The following is a 14248-nucleotide window of genomic DNA, read 5'->3' as shown; positions in this document are numbered from 1 at the left end:
CCAGCAGCTACTGGAGTCTTATTTATAAAGATCTTGCATTAAAGCACATTGTCTGATTTCACCTCTGTAAATATTTAATGAAAGTATTTCATTGTCAAGTAAACTTGTTTCCTCACCTCATTTGAAAGTCAGGATAATCTGAACTATAACTAACTCTCCCACCTCCCTCTCCACCCATAAGCCCTCAAAACTGACGGTCATTTTATGACAATATTTAAGAAATGCTCAGTTTTCTAAAATCAGTTAATTACACAGTTTGGCATGTTGCTTCTCAAACTATTGCATGCTGCAAAACAAAGTATAAATGCATTAAGTGTTTTCAGTATCAGCTGTCAGGACGAGTTAATTTGAACTTCCCTGAAGGGTCAGGAATAAACCAGTTTTCCCAGAGATCAGTGTGAACACTGGGATAGTCCCAAGGTTTATATCTCCCATTCCAGTGAAGTAATTTAGCTTCTTGAAGGAAATGTTCTGAATAACGGGTATCGGGACTCCAGCCTGCATGGGTACATGGAAAAAAATAAAAGTTTCTTGTAATGGAAGACACTACACAGTTAAACTTTTGTTTTATAAAAATAAGTCTGATTAGTATGGTTCCACTTACTTGTCAATAGACAATTATTTGTATGACAGAGCAGCATTTTTTCAATTAACACCTCTAATTCTGCATCTGAAAAATCTGTTTTCTCTCAACAACATCTTGGTATATCTGAGATTCACTAAAAACATTCCTTGTACTATTCATTTTATTATATATAAAGCTATTATTTTTTTTTTTCTCAGGATAATTCACCATTCCCTTGTGAATGCTAACTACATGTTGACTACACAAAGACTGCCAGGTGTCCCGTGATCTTCTACTCTAGCTGCTAAAAATGTCAGTTTTTTTCAGTCTCTGTGACGATATTCACATCTTTCATATATTCTTTCCATGGTTTAGGACAATATATATTAGTTGGTCTTCAATCATGTAGTTTTCTCCTTGGTACCTTTTTTTCCCTTCTTATCTAATTTAATGACTACTAGTTATTTTTGGAGGGGTAAAGCTATTTTATTTGCTTGACCTGTTAAGGTATTTGACAATTACCAGTGGGATATTGTCGTCGTTTAACCCGGCTGGCAGCTAAATACCACACAGCCGTGGTATTTATAACTGAAACCAGGACATCTATGCACACATTCTGCCCTACCCTGAAGCAAGCAGGACTAGTGAGTGTTAGAGGAAAAGGAGGAAGCATGGGTTACATAATGTCAGTCTGAGCTATAAGGTAATGTGGTGAGGTAAAGTAATGTAACATCCTACACTGGAATCTTAAAAACTCTCACTTTATTTAGTTCAAACTGCAAATGGTGGAAAGCTAAACTTACCAAGATGCCGTATGTGCCACATAGGATTAATAGCAGAATACTTTCCGTGAAATACAATCAGCATTGGAGAGGTCGCCACACCTCCCCCGAGGGTGCTGCTGTAGAGGTTTTCCCTGCAAAAGAATGAAGTATTCAAAACCGCACTCAGAGTCTTTGGTCTGGAGATCAAAATGTAAGTATTCTGGTAAAATTCAAAAGCATTTTGAACACGCTTATTTTCAGCATATTCTGTTCTAATGCTGTTAGTTGCTTGCATTTGCAACTCCAATTCTTGTTGAGTAGATGGTTGCTACCAAGCAAACCCAACGTGAAGCCAATTACTTCCAGATGCTGCCTGTAGTCTATGAGGCTGGCAAAATCAAATAGGAAAAAAAAAAACTGTCAACATAAAGGAATTAAACATATTTCAGTTTTGTTTGCTACAGAAATGTACATGCTTTCATGTATTTCACTCTCTCTCTTCCTTCCCCTTTGCCTCCTTGCCCAACTTTTAGACCTGTAAGTTAACTTCAGATCAGAAGTGACAATCTAGTTAGTATAAACTAACATCTAAAGGATATTAATTTCCTGTGAACTGTGTGAAAATTCCAGGGCTTGAAAAAGCCAAACATTACTGGGAGGAGAGGCTTTAAGAGGCAGCAGCCAAATGTCTGGCCACAGGGTGCTTAAGGCCTGGCCAGTCAGCACATGGGAGCATCGTGTCACCTGCCTAGCCCAACGAGGTGGAAACCTGGAAAGTATCAAGAGGGGCTTAGAGGCTACAGAACAACAAAAATCGAAACCTTCAGAACTGTTTCACCTGCTAACTAAGCAATTTATTTCACGGTCACTTCAAAACCCAGCTAAAAGGAACATGAATGTTTTATTATGATCGAAAATCATCTTTGTAGATTAAGACCTGCAGTTAATATTCATGGATTTTTTTCAAGCTCTTAAAAATCAGAGCAATATCTTCTCGTAACGTTACCTAAGCAGAGTGAGACAGAGAGGCATTTAGCTTTTTATTCAGTCACATGCTTATCATTTGTGTCTCTCCTGCTTTGTTCTGAAAGTAACCAATAATGGAGGTAGTCCAAAAGCACAAGCAAATCTGTTTCAGTTTAGTTTTACTAAATTTAAACTTAACTCTTTGCAGAGAAAACAAGTAAACAAGTTTGCAAATGCAGGTTAGAAACAAACATTAAAAATTAACAGTGTTTGATTCATTGTGTTCATGACTTATTTGTGGTCAAAGCCAAGAAGTTATCTTCATGTCCAGTTTGGTCTGTTTATAGAGAAAGCAGCGTTTTCTATTGGTATTTAACAAGTAGGGTGTCCAATTACTGTTTGGCTGACGTTACAGTGGGGGAGACCCCACACAAACAAGAAAACATTCCTTCTTCTCTAAAGTGGCCTCAAGAAGGGAAGATTTTAAGTGGCTTGGTCCCAAGTGAGGTGGGATCAAAACAAGCCCCACATGGTCTCAGTGTCCCTCAGGATTAAGTGCGGTTTGCAATAAACACAGGACTAATATTCCAGGCGGCATTTTCTGGTACGCTTTCAATCAGATATAACCACATGGAAATTCTGGAACATGAGTTACTTTGGTATCTCACAGAACAAAATAAAGTTTAAAGTTGCAAACTTTAAAGAGCTTACAAACAGAAAATTATAGTTTCGATCCTCAATTTCCAGTTAAGCACCAAGCTAGGTTTCTTTATACATACTCTACATTTCTTTGCATCCACTTTTCCAACTGCTTTGTAAGCCGCTGATGTTTCCATTCAGTCATGTTAGCAACAATTACGCCAGGATTAAAGGAGCAGGTGCTGGGGCTGATGCCAAGATCTCTAATTGCTTGCTTTCTGTAGTCCAGGAATCCCATGTATGTGTTCTGGGAAGTTAAAAAAAGAAAATTTCGAAGTATGTTTATCCCCTGTGAATCTCAATAAAAGTGAGAGTAAACGCATCTCTATGCTGCTCACATGGAGACTAAGTATGCGCTTCCAAAGCTGAGTTTCTGTGATAATTACCTGTCTCAATTGCCATGTGACGTGGGGCTGAAAGGCAAGGTGTGCCCAGCTACTGAACTGCTTTTTCCATGACATTGTCACACTGGAAGTGAATAGAGCGCTTTCCTCACCACATTTTTTCTTCCTGTAGCTTACTCTAAATGATGTGTCTTTATACTTTTGCAGCTGTAATGCTAGAGGGACTGACAGTTTTGGGGAACTCAACTCAGAAATTTGCTTTCAAATACTTTTGCTGAGTTTTGTTCCCAATTCAACTACTACAAATATCATATACTCTGGCTTCATTTAATACTCCAGAAGTGCTCACGATCTACTGATAGCAAAATTAACTTAATAAAACACCAAACATAATTTAGTAGAATCCAAAGAGCAACAAAGATTTAAACTACTACAGGAAACAATTCTGATAGCACCATATCGTTACAGAGTTACTACAGAAAGTAGTTCTTAATTACCTGTAAAACTGGTACAAAAAATATTAAAAAAAAAAAAAACTTTCACTTTGAGGAAAATATATAAAATCACGTTATGCTTATGAGTCAATACATTCATGATTAGAGTTCCAAAATGACGCCTTACCTGCATGCCTACACTTCTAACCATTTCATGCGTAGAAGGCAGGTCACAATCATCTGAAAAAGCCGCAGCATGTCCAGGAGCTAACTTAGTCTCATAGAGCTCCTGGATGTCACCTGGTTACACAAAGTTGAAAAGCTTAAGAGCAAGCCTATTCTCTGCTACATAGCTGATAGGATAACTTCTGTTCTCACGTGTTAATTACAAACATATTAATTTTAGGGGACAGCTCAGATGTTAATGAAGGCTGAATTTTGCTATATGGGAAATTTTTGAGTTTATGTCCCATATATGGGTGTCTATCTTCAGCTATTGCCATCAGTATTCAATACATCCTTAATTTGGTTCAAAAGTCCAAGATCAACTGAAGCAGCCGCTGATTACACTGTTAAGAAGCTGGTTACAAAGTTATGCATTCGATTAGCTCTTATTTGGAAAAAGAGGGCATGGGCAGATGACTTCAATCCCTCAGAAAAGTCTCTTAAATTTCCTTCACAGATCAGTTTTTTTCCTCTGTTCCTGTGTTTGTACCTTGTAGTAAAATACCCGGATTCCCAGTGCTTACTGATAAGCACTGGCCAGCTGAAAGGTGCCTGTCACATTTGTGGCTTCCCAGACTGCCCAGCTCCTTCCTGATGGAGGGAGATAACGTAACGCATGATGCCTCACTCACCATCTGACAAGCACATACCCACTGTGCCAGAAGGATTTCAGGGCCGGTGGGAAGCACAGCACCACCACTGTACAGCTACAGCAATTAGGGGAGCCTGCATCCAAACCCCTTCAATCTACTGGCAAGGGTCACAGGTAAGATGAATTAAGTTGGCAGGCCCATTAGCCTGAGGTAGGCCATTCCCCACAGGTAGGCCATAAAAAAGTAAAGCTGCTATTGGCAGGAAACCTCGATAAAAGACTAGAAACTGAAAACATTCCTCATACTGCAAAGAGCAGAACTACTGTTTCTGAAAGAAAAATTCTCCAAACTCACCAGCCAGGTGGAAAACTTGGGACAGAAATTACATCCTAATAATAATAATAATTCAAATGGGGCAGCTAGTAATTGTTTAAAATTAACAAGCCTTATCAGGTGCTTTGTCCTGATTCTAAATAACTTGTGTTTTTTCAAGAGAAAAAGCAGAAAAAAAAAATGTGATGACACCCAAAATGTTTCATTCTTACTTACTATAGGAAATAACTGTCCAACACATAAACAGTCCCAAAGTTAAACCCTGAAACTCCCAATCACTCCTTACCCTGTCAGAACTCCCATTCCAGAGACATCTGATAGAGAGCAGTCTCACATTACAGTTAAAACATGAGGAACAGCTGCCAAAACAGATGCACCCTCCCTCTGCCTCCACTCCCACATGCCCATCTTTATTCCCCTCTTTTGGGTCCTGTGATTACATGGCCCACGGGTGAGCAAGTAAAGAGGAAAACAAGTTTTGTTGTTTTTTGGTTGGTTGGTTTTGTTTGTTTGTTATATGGCCAGTCTTCTGCTGGGTCAACCAGAAAATGTCAGCTTATTTCACAGCTGCACAACTGTAGGTGTGATACAAGAGAGGCAACAGGAGCTGCCTGCGGACAGGAGAAGCCACTTCCGTAGGCAGCAGCCTACCATTAGCTGTAATGTAAAACTACACCTCTATCCTGTGGTTCCAGAAACACTATCAGCTGACAATCTGACACCCCTAATGAAAGAGAAAGTCCTACCTCACCTCTCTTACCAGTCACCCCAGTCGTTTCTGCTGGAGCACTGCCTTAAGTCATGCCAGGAAGCTAGTTCAGGCTGAAAGGAATCACCTTTTTGGGGAAAGCTGGTGCAGGCACATGAGGGAGGGATGCAGGTGAAGAGGTGGGGTCAGCTTAAAGTGTTTATGCAAATGGAGTGTAAATGAAGACTTAAGAACCTTACAAAAAGTTAACTGTTAATGACTGAGGACAGAATAACAAAAACAAAAAGCAGAGATAACCAGTAAGCATACATGTTGAAGAAACTGTAATAAGTTATTGTAAAAGAAAATGAGACAGGCAGAGAAGATTAATTATATTTTATAAAGCAGCTCATAGTAGAGCAGCATTTGTGGGAATTTGAATGCTAGCAGGAAACACAAATCACACTTAACTACATACTACAGCATCCAAGTGAAAACCATGATACCTTATCTTTCAGCAACTGACCGAATCCAATTAAAATGAAACCCATACAGTTGATTTTGATTAAAATCAACTATCAAAAACACATATGAAGAGAAGGTTTTCTTCAGAATTTCCTTTAAATACATAAACAGAAATTTTGTAGTTTTCCCAAGTACAATGCTCCTAGAATTTTCCTCAATTTCCATTATACTCTTGTATATCCAGACAACTATAAAAGCTGAAGTAACTTTAATCCTAATTCTGCTGGAAACTGCTTTTTGGATGTCAGCTTACCTTGAACAATTATATCATCATCCAAATATATGACTTTCTCATGTTTCTGGATAAGCAAAGGAAGATAAAATCGAACAAAGTTCAGCTGTTAAACAGGGGGAAGAAAAAAGGAAATACTAAGTGTTAAAGCAGTTTAATGCATTAGTCTCTCTTTACTGACTAATAAACTATTAGTTCTTTTACTGACAAGCTCAGAACTGGACACAGTATTCCAGATGCAGCGTTACCAGTGCTGATGGTACAACAAAACACCAGCAAATCAGCTTCTTCTGACAGCCGGTAACATTCAGGTTAGTCTTTAGTCTCTAACTTAACCTCAGACATAGCAAAATGCAGCCAACTCAGCATCATGGAGAAACAAGTAGCACTAGTGTAACTTTCCTCTGATAAATTGTTAATATATTCTTAAATATATAACACATTCAAAACACCAAGTTTATACCACCAAGTAGGTGAGGTGCCAGCAAGACAGAAAACTTGCAAGGAGCTTGTTACAATGCACTTTTCCTTCTTGAGTGACAGCTTAGCATTTGGACCTGAAGTGTTTTTTTTGGGGGTTGCACCCCTCCTGTGTAGTGGAACAGAGACTAGGACATTTAAAAAGCTGTAATGTGCATTAAATTCTTGAAAATGTGTTGTGTGGTGTTTGTTTACTCACAGGCTGCAGTAGTTCAGGACGTGCTGCATCTTGCCTGATTTTTCCCTTTAGTACCATGGGATTGAATTCCACAACCTTAAATTTTATTTCTTTCAGTTTAGAATTTTCAATCCATTTTCTGTGATTAAAAGAAGTAATAAAAGAAATATTCAGCAGGTGGAGAGTACTTCCAGTGTTAACTCAGACTCACAGGAAAATAAGAGGCTTTGGAAACTCACTTCATCTATCCTACCCCAAGACAAAATCACTTATGTCTACAACTATTGCACACAGACATTTGTTTAACCTGAAAAAAAAAAAAAAAAAAAAAAAAAAGGTGCCAAAACCAGAGACTCCACACATTGTACAAGCAACCCATTTTACACCTTTGTGATCACTAAATATTATTTCCTGGACTTTCATGCTATGGTTAAAGACCATTTTTTTCTTATCCTATCTGCTATGCTTTTAAAAAATAGGTCAGTCTTCTCGTTTTTACAGTTTTATGTCCTTCAAGATGACTGTCACATATTCACAGTTTAGCGGAGGATTATTTTTTTTTTTCAGACTAATTTTTTTCATTATTTTGTCAGATTTCCTGTCATTATTGCTTGATGTTCGATTGGCCTCTCTTCTAAATCTTTCCTGAAGTAAGGCACATTAAACTAAATGCCATACTTTTTCTGATGTGGTAGAAATGTCTAGGAGCTCAGAAATAGTTTTCTCACATCTCCAGAGGTCATATATATCCCTGACTATATTTCACTATGAAGCATGCCTTCCGTTACCCTTTTTTTTTGCACAGTAGTGTGGTCAGTTATCAGTTATAGTCGTGTAGGTTTCAAAATGAGTGTTTCAAAGAATGAGGGTCTCCAAATACACAGTAGGAGAGCATACAGACAGCATCTATCCCTCCACTCCCGTTCTCTCACTATAATCATAGTTAACAAAGCTTCTGTCTGACTTACCTTAAATTGTACTTGTGTTATTATGCAACTGGAGTCCCCATGTTATCTAGCAAGTCCTAACAAACTCCTGCTTGACCTTGACTCAACACAATTACCAATTTCCACCTCTACTGAATTTCATCATGTTTTACAGCTCATTTTTCCAACTCATTTGGAATTTGTTTTCAGCTCATCTTTGTTACTCAATATATTTTCTGTCTCTTCCAACTTTGTGCCAACTGTAGAGTCATAGAGAACATACTCCATTCTATTCTCTAGGTTACTGATGGACTGGATTGGAAAAACTCTCTCTGGAACCGCACTTATCACATCTTTTCATTTTTGACATAAATTGTAAGTACACAAGCTACAGAAGTAGAGGCAAGAACTGCTTAAAAAAATATTTGAATCTTTGGTTCACACCTTCCCTCTCCCATTTCCCTGTTTTAGAGAACATCTGCAAAAAAAAAGCACCCAAACATGCTTTAATTACTAGCTTCTTTGGGCCTCTATTTATAACATTTACCCATCTCCCTTACCTGAAATTAGCTTTAGACAGCAGGCTTTTCTGCTCTGAAACTAAAGACACAGCTTCATATGAGCTGCGTGCAGTGCCACAAAACGGTCTTGTGACAAGTAAGCATGTATGCACTTACTTACCTTACTACACACTCTCTTCTGTAGCTGACCAACAAAAGGCAAAAAGGCAGAGATTCAGGCATGTTATGGTTATTTCTCACCCCTTTACACCAGCAAGTGCCTTAAGCAGGGTACAAAGATCCTTTTTCCTGTGTGTAGGGAATCCTGGGGACAGCTACCAAGACACTACTTAAAAGGAAGTACTTTCTTCCTACAAAAGGAAGAAACATTTCCTGGAAAGTTCTCCAAAGCTTATGCTCATGCTAAGGAGAACCACAACCTGATCCTAATTACAGCCTGAAATAAAATAAAGCACTCATATACCGAATATGAGGGATGGTGTTCTTCAGCCCAACTATGTAGAACAAAACATTAGCCTCTGTGTTGCTGTAGATGCTACTGATTGCTGCTATAGCTGCACCCATTCTGCCTGCAGCAGCACAGATTACGACTGGGATTTCTTCTTCCATTTCCTCAGGACTCTCCAAATCAACTGCAAGAAACAAAATTATGCATTATAATAGAAAATTGAGAATCTTTTTGTATCACATCTGGGTCATAAGAGTGAGCTCATAGTTCTATAAACAGTAGAATCATATCACATTCACTCCACTTCCTTCCCACATCCTTTACACATCCACATCTGCCAAGGCACACAGCGCGAGCTGTCACTAATCCAGAACTACATGCGGGCTGACTTAGATGCTTCCAAACAGAACACAGAAAAGAGTTATCTGTATCTTCTGCTCCATGGGAGAACAAATCACCCTGTTCTCCATGTTGCTGCTTACTCCCACGAAGCCTAAAGAAGTTTGAATACCTTTGAGACTTCTACTTCTCAGTTATATTTAGTACAAATTGAACAATTGGCTCCAAAATTATCAAAGGAAGGAGGTAAATGGAAGAGCTAGTATAATGGAAGAGCATGTATACCACATGGTGTAGTGGAAGAGCATGAGCTTCACTTCTTTGGGAACCAGGCTAGACAGGAATAGTGCAAAATTTTGTACCACCAGGAAGTTGCTAATGATAAAAGAGAAAAAAATCTGAACAGTACTGAAACAGCTCACATCACTGCTAAGGAAAATTTGTACCCCTAGCACTGACTAACTTACAGAACTTGTATGAATACATTTATAATGGTTAAAACATATCCATTAAACTCATAACAGCCCAACAAAACCATACTGAATAGAAATGGTTTATACTAAGACAGAATTTGTTTATCTTAGGAACAGTGAATAAGCTATTAGTATAAACACTACATACTAGTCCAACCATACCAACCCAAGCGGGTTTTTGTCACTATAAATATTCCAGCAAGAACTTCCGCTGAAAATTATATTGATAATACTTGATTATCTATCTGACATCAACAGGTAGGCCAAGCATATTCCCAAAGGACAAGTTCTGACTGAAGTTTGTTATCACCTGGCAACTCCAATAGTATTCTTAAATAAGAATATCCACCAGCTTCCATCTGCATCGGTGACATCTGGATAAAAGTGTGAATCGGGATGACAATTCTTAATTGTACTATCAGTCTCCTACTATTTTATTTGAAGTGGCTCATCTGCTGCAGGGCAAACAGGCTTAATAATAACAAGAAAAATAGATGTTAAATGAAGAGGTAAGAAATATCAAACAGGAACATAAATGAAATGGAAGTCATTTACCTGCTTCATTCTTTAATGCAGACGGCACTTTGTGAACTTTGTTGTACAGAATTGCACATACAGTTAAGACAAGAAGTAACAGTAAGATCTGGTTAACTGAAAAAAAGGAAGAATGTGTTAACAATCACTCTAAAAACTAGAATACTAATTGTACCTTTTAAAAATCAAATTTGCAATTAGTACATATCAAAACCTGTATTTGCTGTCTTTTTTTCTCTTTTCTCTCACTATTTGATCAAATTAAAAACATTATGCTAAAAATGTAATGATATCTCTGTCCTTTTACAATTATTTCCAACTATCTGATTTTCATGGATTGTTTGCTCACTCATTAAGTACACACGGGTTATCCATAATATCAAAGTAATGTTTCTAAGTATTACTAGAATCCTGGAACTTTCTTTCATTGGCTACATCATAGGACTTCAAGAACTAATTATTTTACCTAGCTTTTTCCTTCTCTCATACTTCCTTCAGACCCAAATAAAATTTTATTTGATTTCAGCATGCAGATCTTCAAGGTATATTTGAGCAAAACTCTAACAGTACTAGAAAAATAAACCCAGCATGCCACTGAAACCAGGTATGTTCCAAAAATATTTGAGAATACATAAACATTTTGATATTGTAATTAGTAAAGTCAAAACAAACCATGCAAAAGCAAAGACCTTACTGTATATTATGATTTTCCAGTTCCTACCAGATTATCTTGGACAAGCCTAAGCCATCCAACATTAACCAACCATGAGCTGTTAACCAAGACAGCTCAATGATAGGACAGGGAAGGAATATGCTACCATCACCGACAGTTACCTTGATGATGGAGTTCTTTGGGTTGACTTCATTACTTTGTACCATTGTAAAGGTGATGGTACATATTCAAGGTACGCAAAAGAGCAAAGGGAACAAAGTTTTGAACTGTTTGATTCAAAAGGGCCAATTAACCAGAACTAGGTATGAGAATAAGTTGAAATTGGTATGCATGCATCACCAAACCTGCACTTGTTTAAATCAGCTGAGGAAAGTGCCCATTCACTTCAGTGATATTTTGGTTGTATAACTGAAGACTCACAGCCGTCCATTTTCAGTCATTGATCACAACAGGTGATGAGAATCCCAAATTTCTCAGGGCCACATTTCAATATTGAGTATGAACAGTATTAACGTGCAGAGTTCTGTTTAAAAAGTCCAGTTGGGTGCTCCTGGCACAGCCCACATGAAACTGGCAGCTACCTGCACTCAGTCTCATGCAGCAAGTAGTGAGTAATATTAAATTAATAGGATTTATTGCTGTACTTATTGCTGATTTAGTTTACAGGAAAATATTTATTTTGATAATAAAAGTTAAGTATAATTTAGCAAAACTAGTTATAAATTTGCATGCAACTGTTACAACAGGTTTACGATAAATTGCATTTGACATCTCTGCCCTCTTTTAAAAATACATATTTTAAATGTTTTTAATCTTTCTTACTTTTCTTTAAAAGAGCCATATGTTCTGTTGGATATGAACTGTGGTCTGTAGTAAAATTTAAAAAAATAAAAAATAAAAAAGAGAGAGAGAGGGAAAAATCATGAATACAAGCAGTGAACACTAGTTAAATATTTCAGGGATAAGGTTTAGCATTATCAACCAGTAAAAGAATTCTGTCTTTGTAAATAACTTTCTTGCAACAAATAACTAATATTTTGAGCCAGAGCTATTAGATATTTTAATATTCAGCCTACTAATAGACTGAAATGAATTGTTTTAATACATTCAGTCCAATCAGCTACACCAGTAATAACTATGATTTTTAACACATTTTAAAATAATGTACAAAAATTATAAAAACACCAACTGGTGCAATTTGTAAATACATCTGCCTTTATATCTGATCTCACCTAAAACATAAGAACAATCACGAATACTAAGCTTTTGCTAGCATACAGTTCCCAAACACATAGGTATCATACATTGGAGCAGTGACTCTCAGACCATAAGAAAATTTTAGAGTAATTGTGAAAAGATTTTCTAAGAGAAGTATCCTTCCCGCAACAGTAAAAGGGGAGCTTATGCAAGATGGGTTGTATTTAAGCACATCTGTGATGCTTAAGATAAAGAAGTAGCCTTCCCTAAAACTGTACTTCTAAGCAAGGCGTGAGAATGGCCACAACTTTGTACCTGAGAGGAAAGAACACAATCCCTGAAATTGTGGAAAAAGGACAACATTCACATAAGTTCTGGCAGCAGTTGTATTATTTATGAAAAAAAAAAAAAAAAAAAAAAACAATAAAAACCACCATCAGAGTTTGGGGCAGGAGTGAAGGAAAACTGAACTGTGTGCTCTAACCCTTATACAATTGTAGCTATCTTCAAGATCAAAACCCATTTTTCCTGTTTACATACATACAGATATGCTACAGTATAGACAAGGAAACACTGCAGTTTCTATCCACGTATTAAAATGAAGTTCATTCTCATTCCTTGAGAAGGAACACGAAACAGCAGAAATTCTTGAAACTTGAGTCACAAAAACGAGCACCCCTCATTGGTTAATGCTGCTGGTGAGGGAGCATCCTGAATTAGCCTCTACTTTGACTAACAAGTAAAATGGAAATAAAAACATAAATAAAGCTAAGATGTGGCTTTGTTTACAAACCACTTACATTTGCATATATTTAGATCCCAACAGATGACTAAATCGTAGAGAGAGGAATATTTCTGTGATTCCTTTCACATCTGCAGTACTTGGCTGCATTCCAGCAACTCTCTTCATGTGGCATTAATTTACATAGATACGAAAACAACCTTATCAGTTGAAAAAAAAATATGCTGCTTAGAAATCCCTTCTCTTGCACATTACACAAGTATTGTAGTCTTAGACACTTAAAAGCTTATTCATTTAGATAAGGAGAGAGACAACAAAAAAACCTACACTCGTGGAATAACTTTTTAGCCTCGCTTAAGCCAGTAGCAATTTTCACTGACTTCAGTAGAGCTGACTACAGCCTTTTAACTAAATTTGTAACAATAGTCACAAATAACACTGATGATCAGGGCAAAATGAAAGTTGGATAGTCACAGCCTCATGATCTCTTCAGAGATGATTAAATCAACATACATTGAACCATGTTTTAAATTTTAAAATCTAAACACAGAAAGTTTCATATAAGAAAAGTTTGAATTCCAAAACTACAAAGTTCCTAAGTCTCAGCAACTCAGATTAACTAGCCATTGATTTTTAAAGAAAGGAATATTTATTCTCCTATAAATATTTACTCATTTTTTTCCTGAATTTATACATTAGTTCCTATAACCTGGCAGTCCCTAAGTCTGTTGCTAAATCCTGTCATAAAACAAGGGGCTGCAGAAGGGAAAGCTCAGAAACATGACATTACTGCTCAGATATTTCCTGCTTAATTAGTCTTTTTACCTCTTCAAAGCAGCACAGTATTCGGGACTCCTTTCTCCTGAAGAGCTTTTTACTTGGATCCTAGATAGCCCACAGATGTAAGCACTCTTGCCAAAGCTTCCTTGCCCATCGTCCTCCTTTAAAGTCTCCTGTACAAGGGCCTTACAGGGCACAGAAACAGTTTTAAGATTCGATTCCTTTTTCAAACTCTTCAAAGTTTACTTTGGAGTTGTGCTGGTTTTCTTTTCTCTCTGCTGCTGAGGAATAGCAGAGAGTCCAGACGCGGCACTGAAGGAATGAGAGCCCATAAACCACTTCCAGATGTGCTGAACGATGATGCAGCCCTAGATCTGGCAAACTTGCCTTAGAGCTTCATCTAGCAGATTGCGAACAAATCCCACAAGACAAAAAGTCTTAAGGGGGTGGAGGAAAGAGAAGGAAGCAAACCGTTCCAGAAGTTACTTCAACAGTCTAGTTGCAGGTTAGGTTTCTAGTCATTATTTGTGGTAAATGTGAACAAATAACTAGTGTGCAAGAGCCAAACAACAACATGCCAAAGTCAAAA

The 14248-nt window shown here is 37.4% G+C and overlaps 1 protein-coding gene across 1 annotated transcript; it reads right to left on the bottom strand.

Annotated features, from left to right (window-relative positions):
• Nucleotides 1–53: 53 nt before the first annotated feature.
• On the bottom strand, nucleotides 54–14047 carry GLT8D2 (glycosyltransferase 8 domain containing 2). The gene is made up of 10 exons (XM_032190628.1): nucleotides 13705–14047; nucleotides 11763–11807; nucleotides 10289–10384; nucleotides 8937–9105; nucleotides 7048–7165; nucleotides 6390–6474; nucleotides 3960–4072; nucleotides 3075–3241; nucleotides 1369–1481; nucleotides 54–498 (listed from the first exon to the last, which is right to left on the bottom strand). The coding sequence occupies exons 2-10, from the start codon at nucleotides 11779–11781 to the stop codon at nucleotides 326–328; spliced, it is 1053 nt and encodes a 350-aa protein (XP_032046519.1). The 5' UTR covers nucleotides 11782–11807; nucleotides 13705–14047; the 3' UTR covers nucleotides 54–325.
• Nucleotides 14048–14248: the final 201 nt, after the last annotated feature.

The sequence above is a fragment of the Aythya fuligula genome, chromosome 1 (assembly GCF_009819795.1).
Source record: "Aythya fuligula isolate bAytFul2 chromosome 1, bAytFul2.pri, whole genome shotgun sequence".
NCBI lineage: Eukaryota > Metazoa > Chordata > Aves > Anseriformes > Anatidae > Aythya > Aythya fuligula.
Note: the sequence above shows the minus strand (reverse complement) of the source record. Positions and strands in the feature narration are given on the sequence as shown.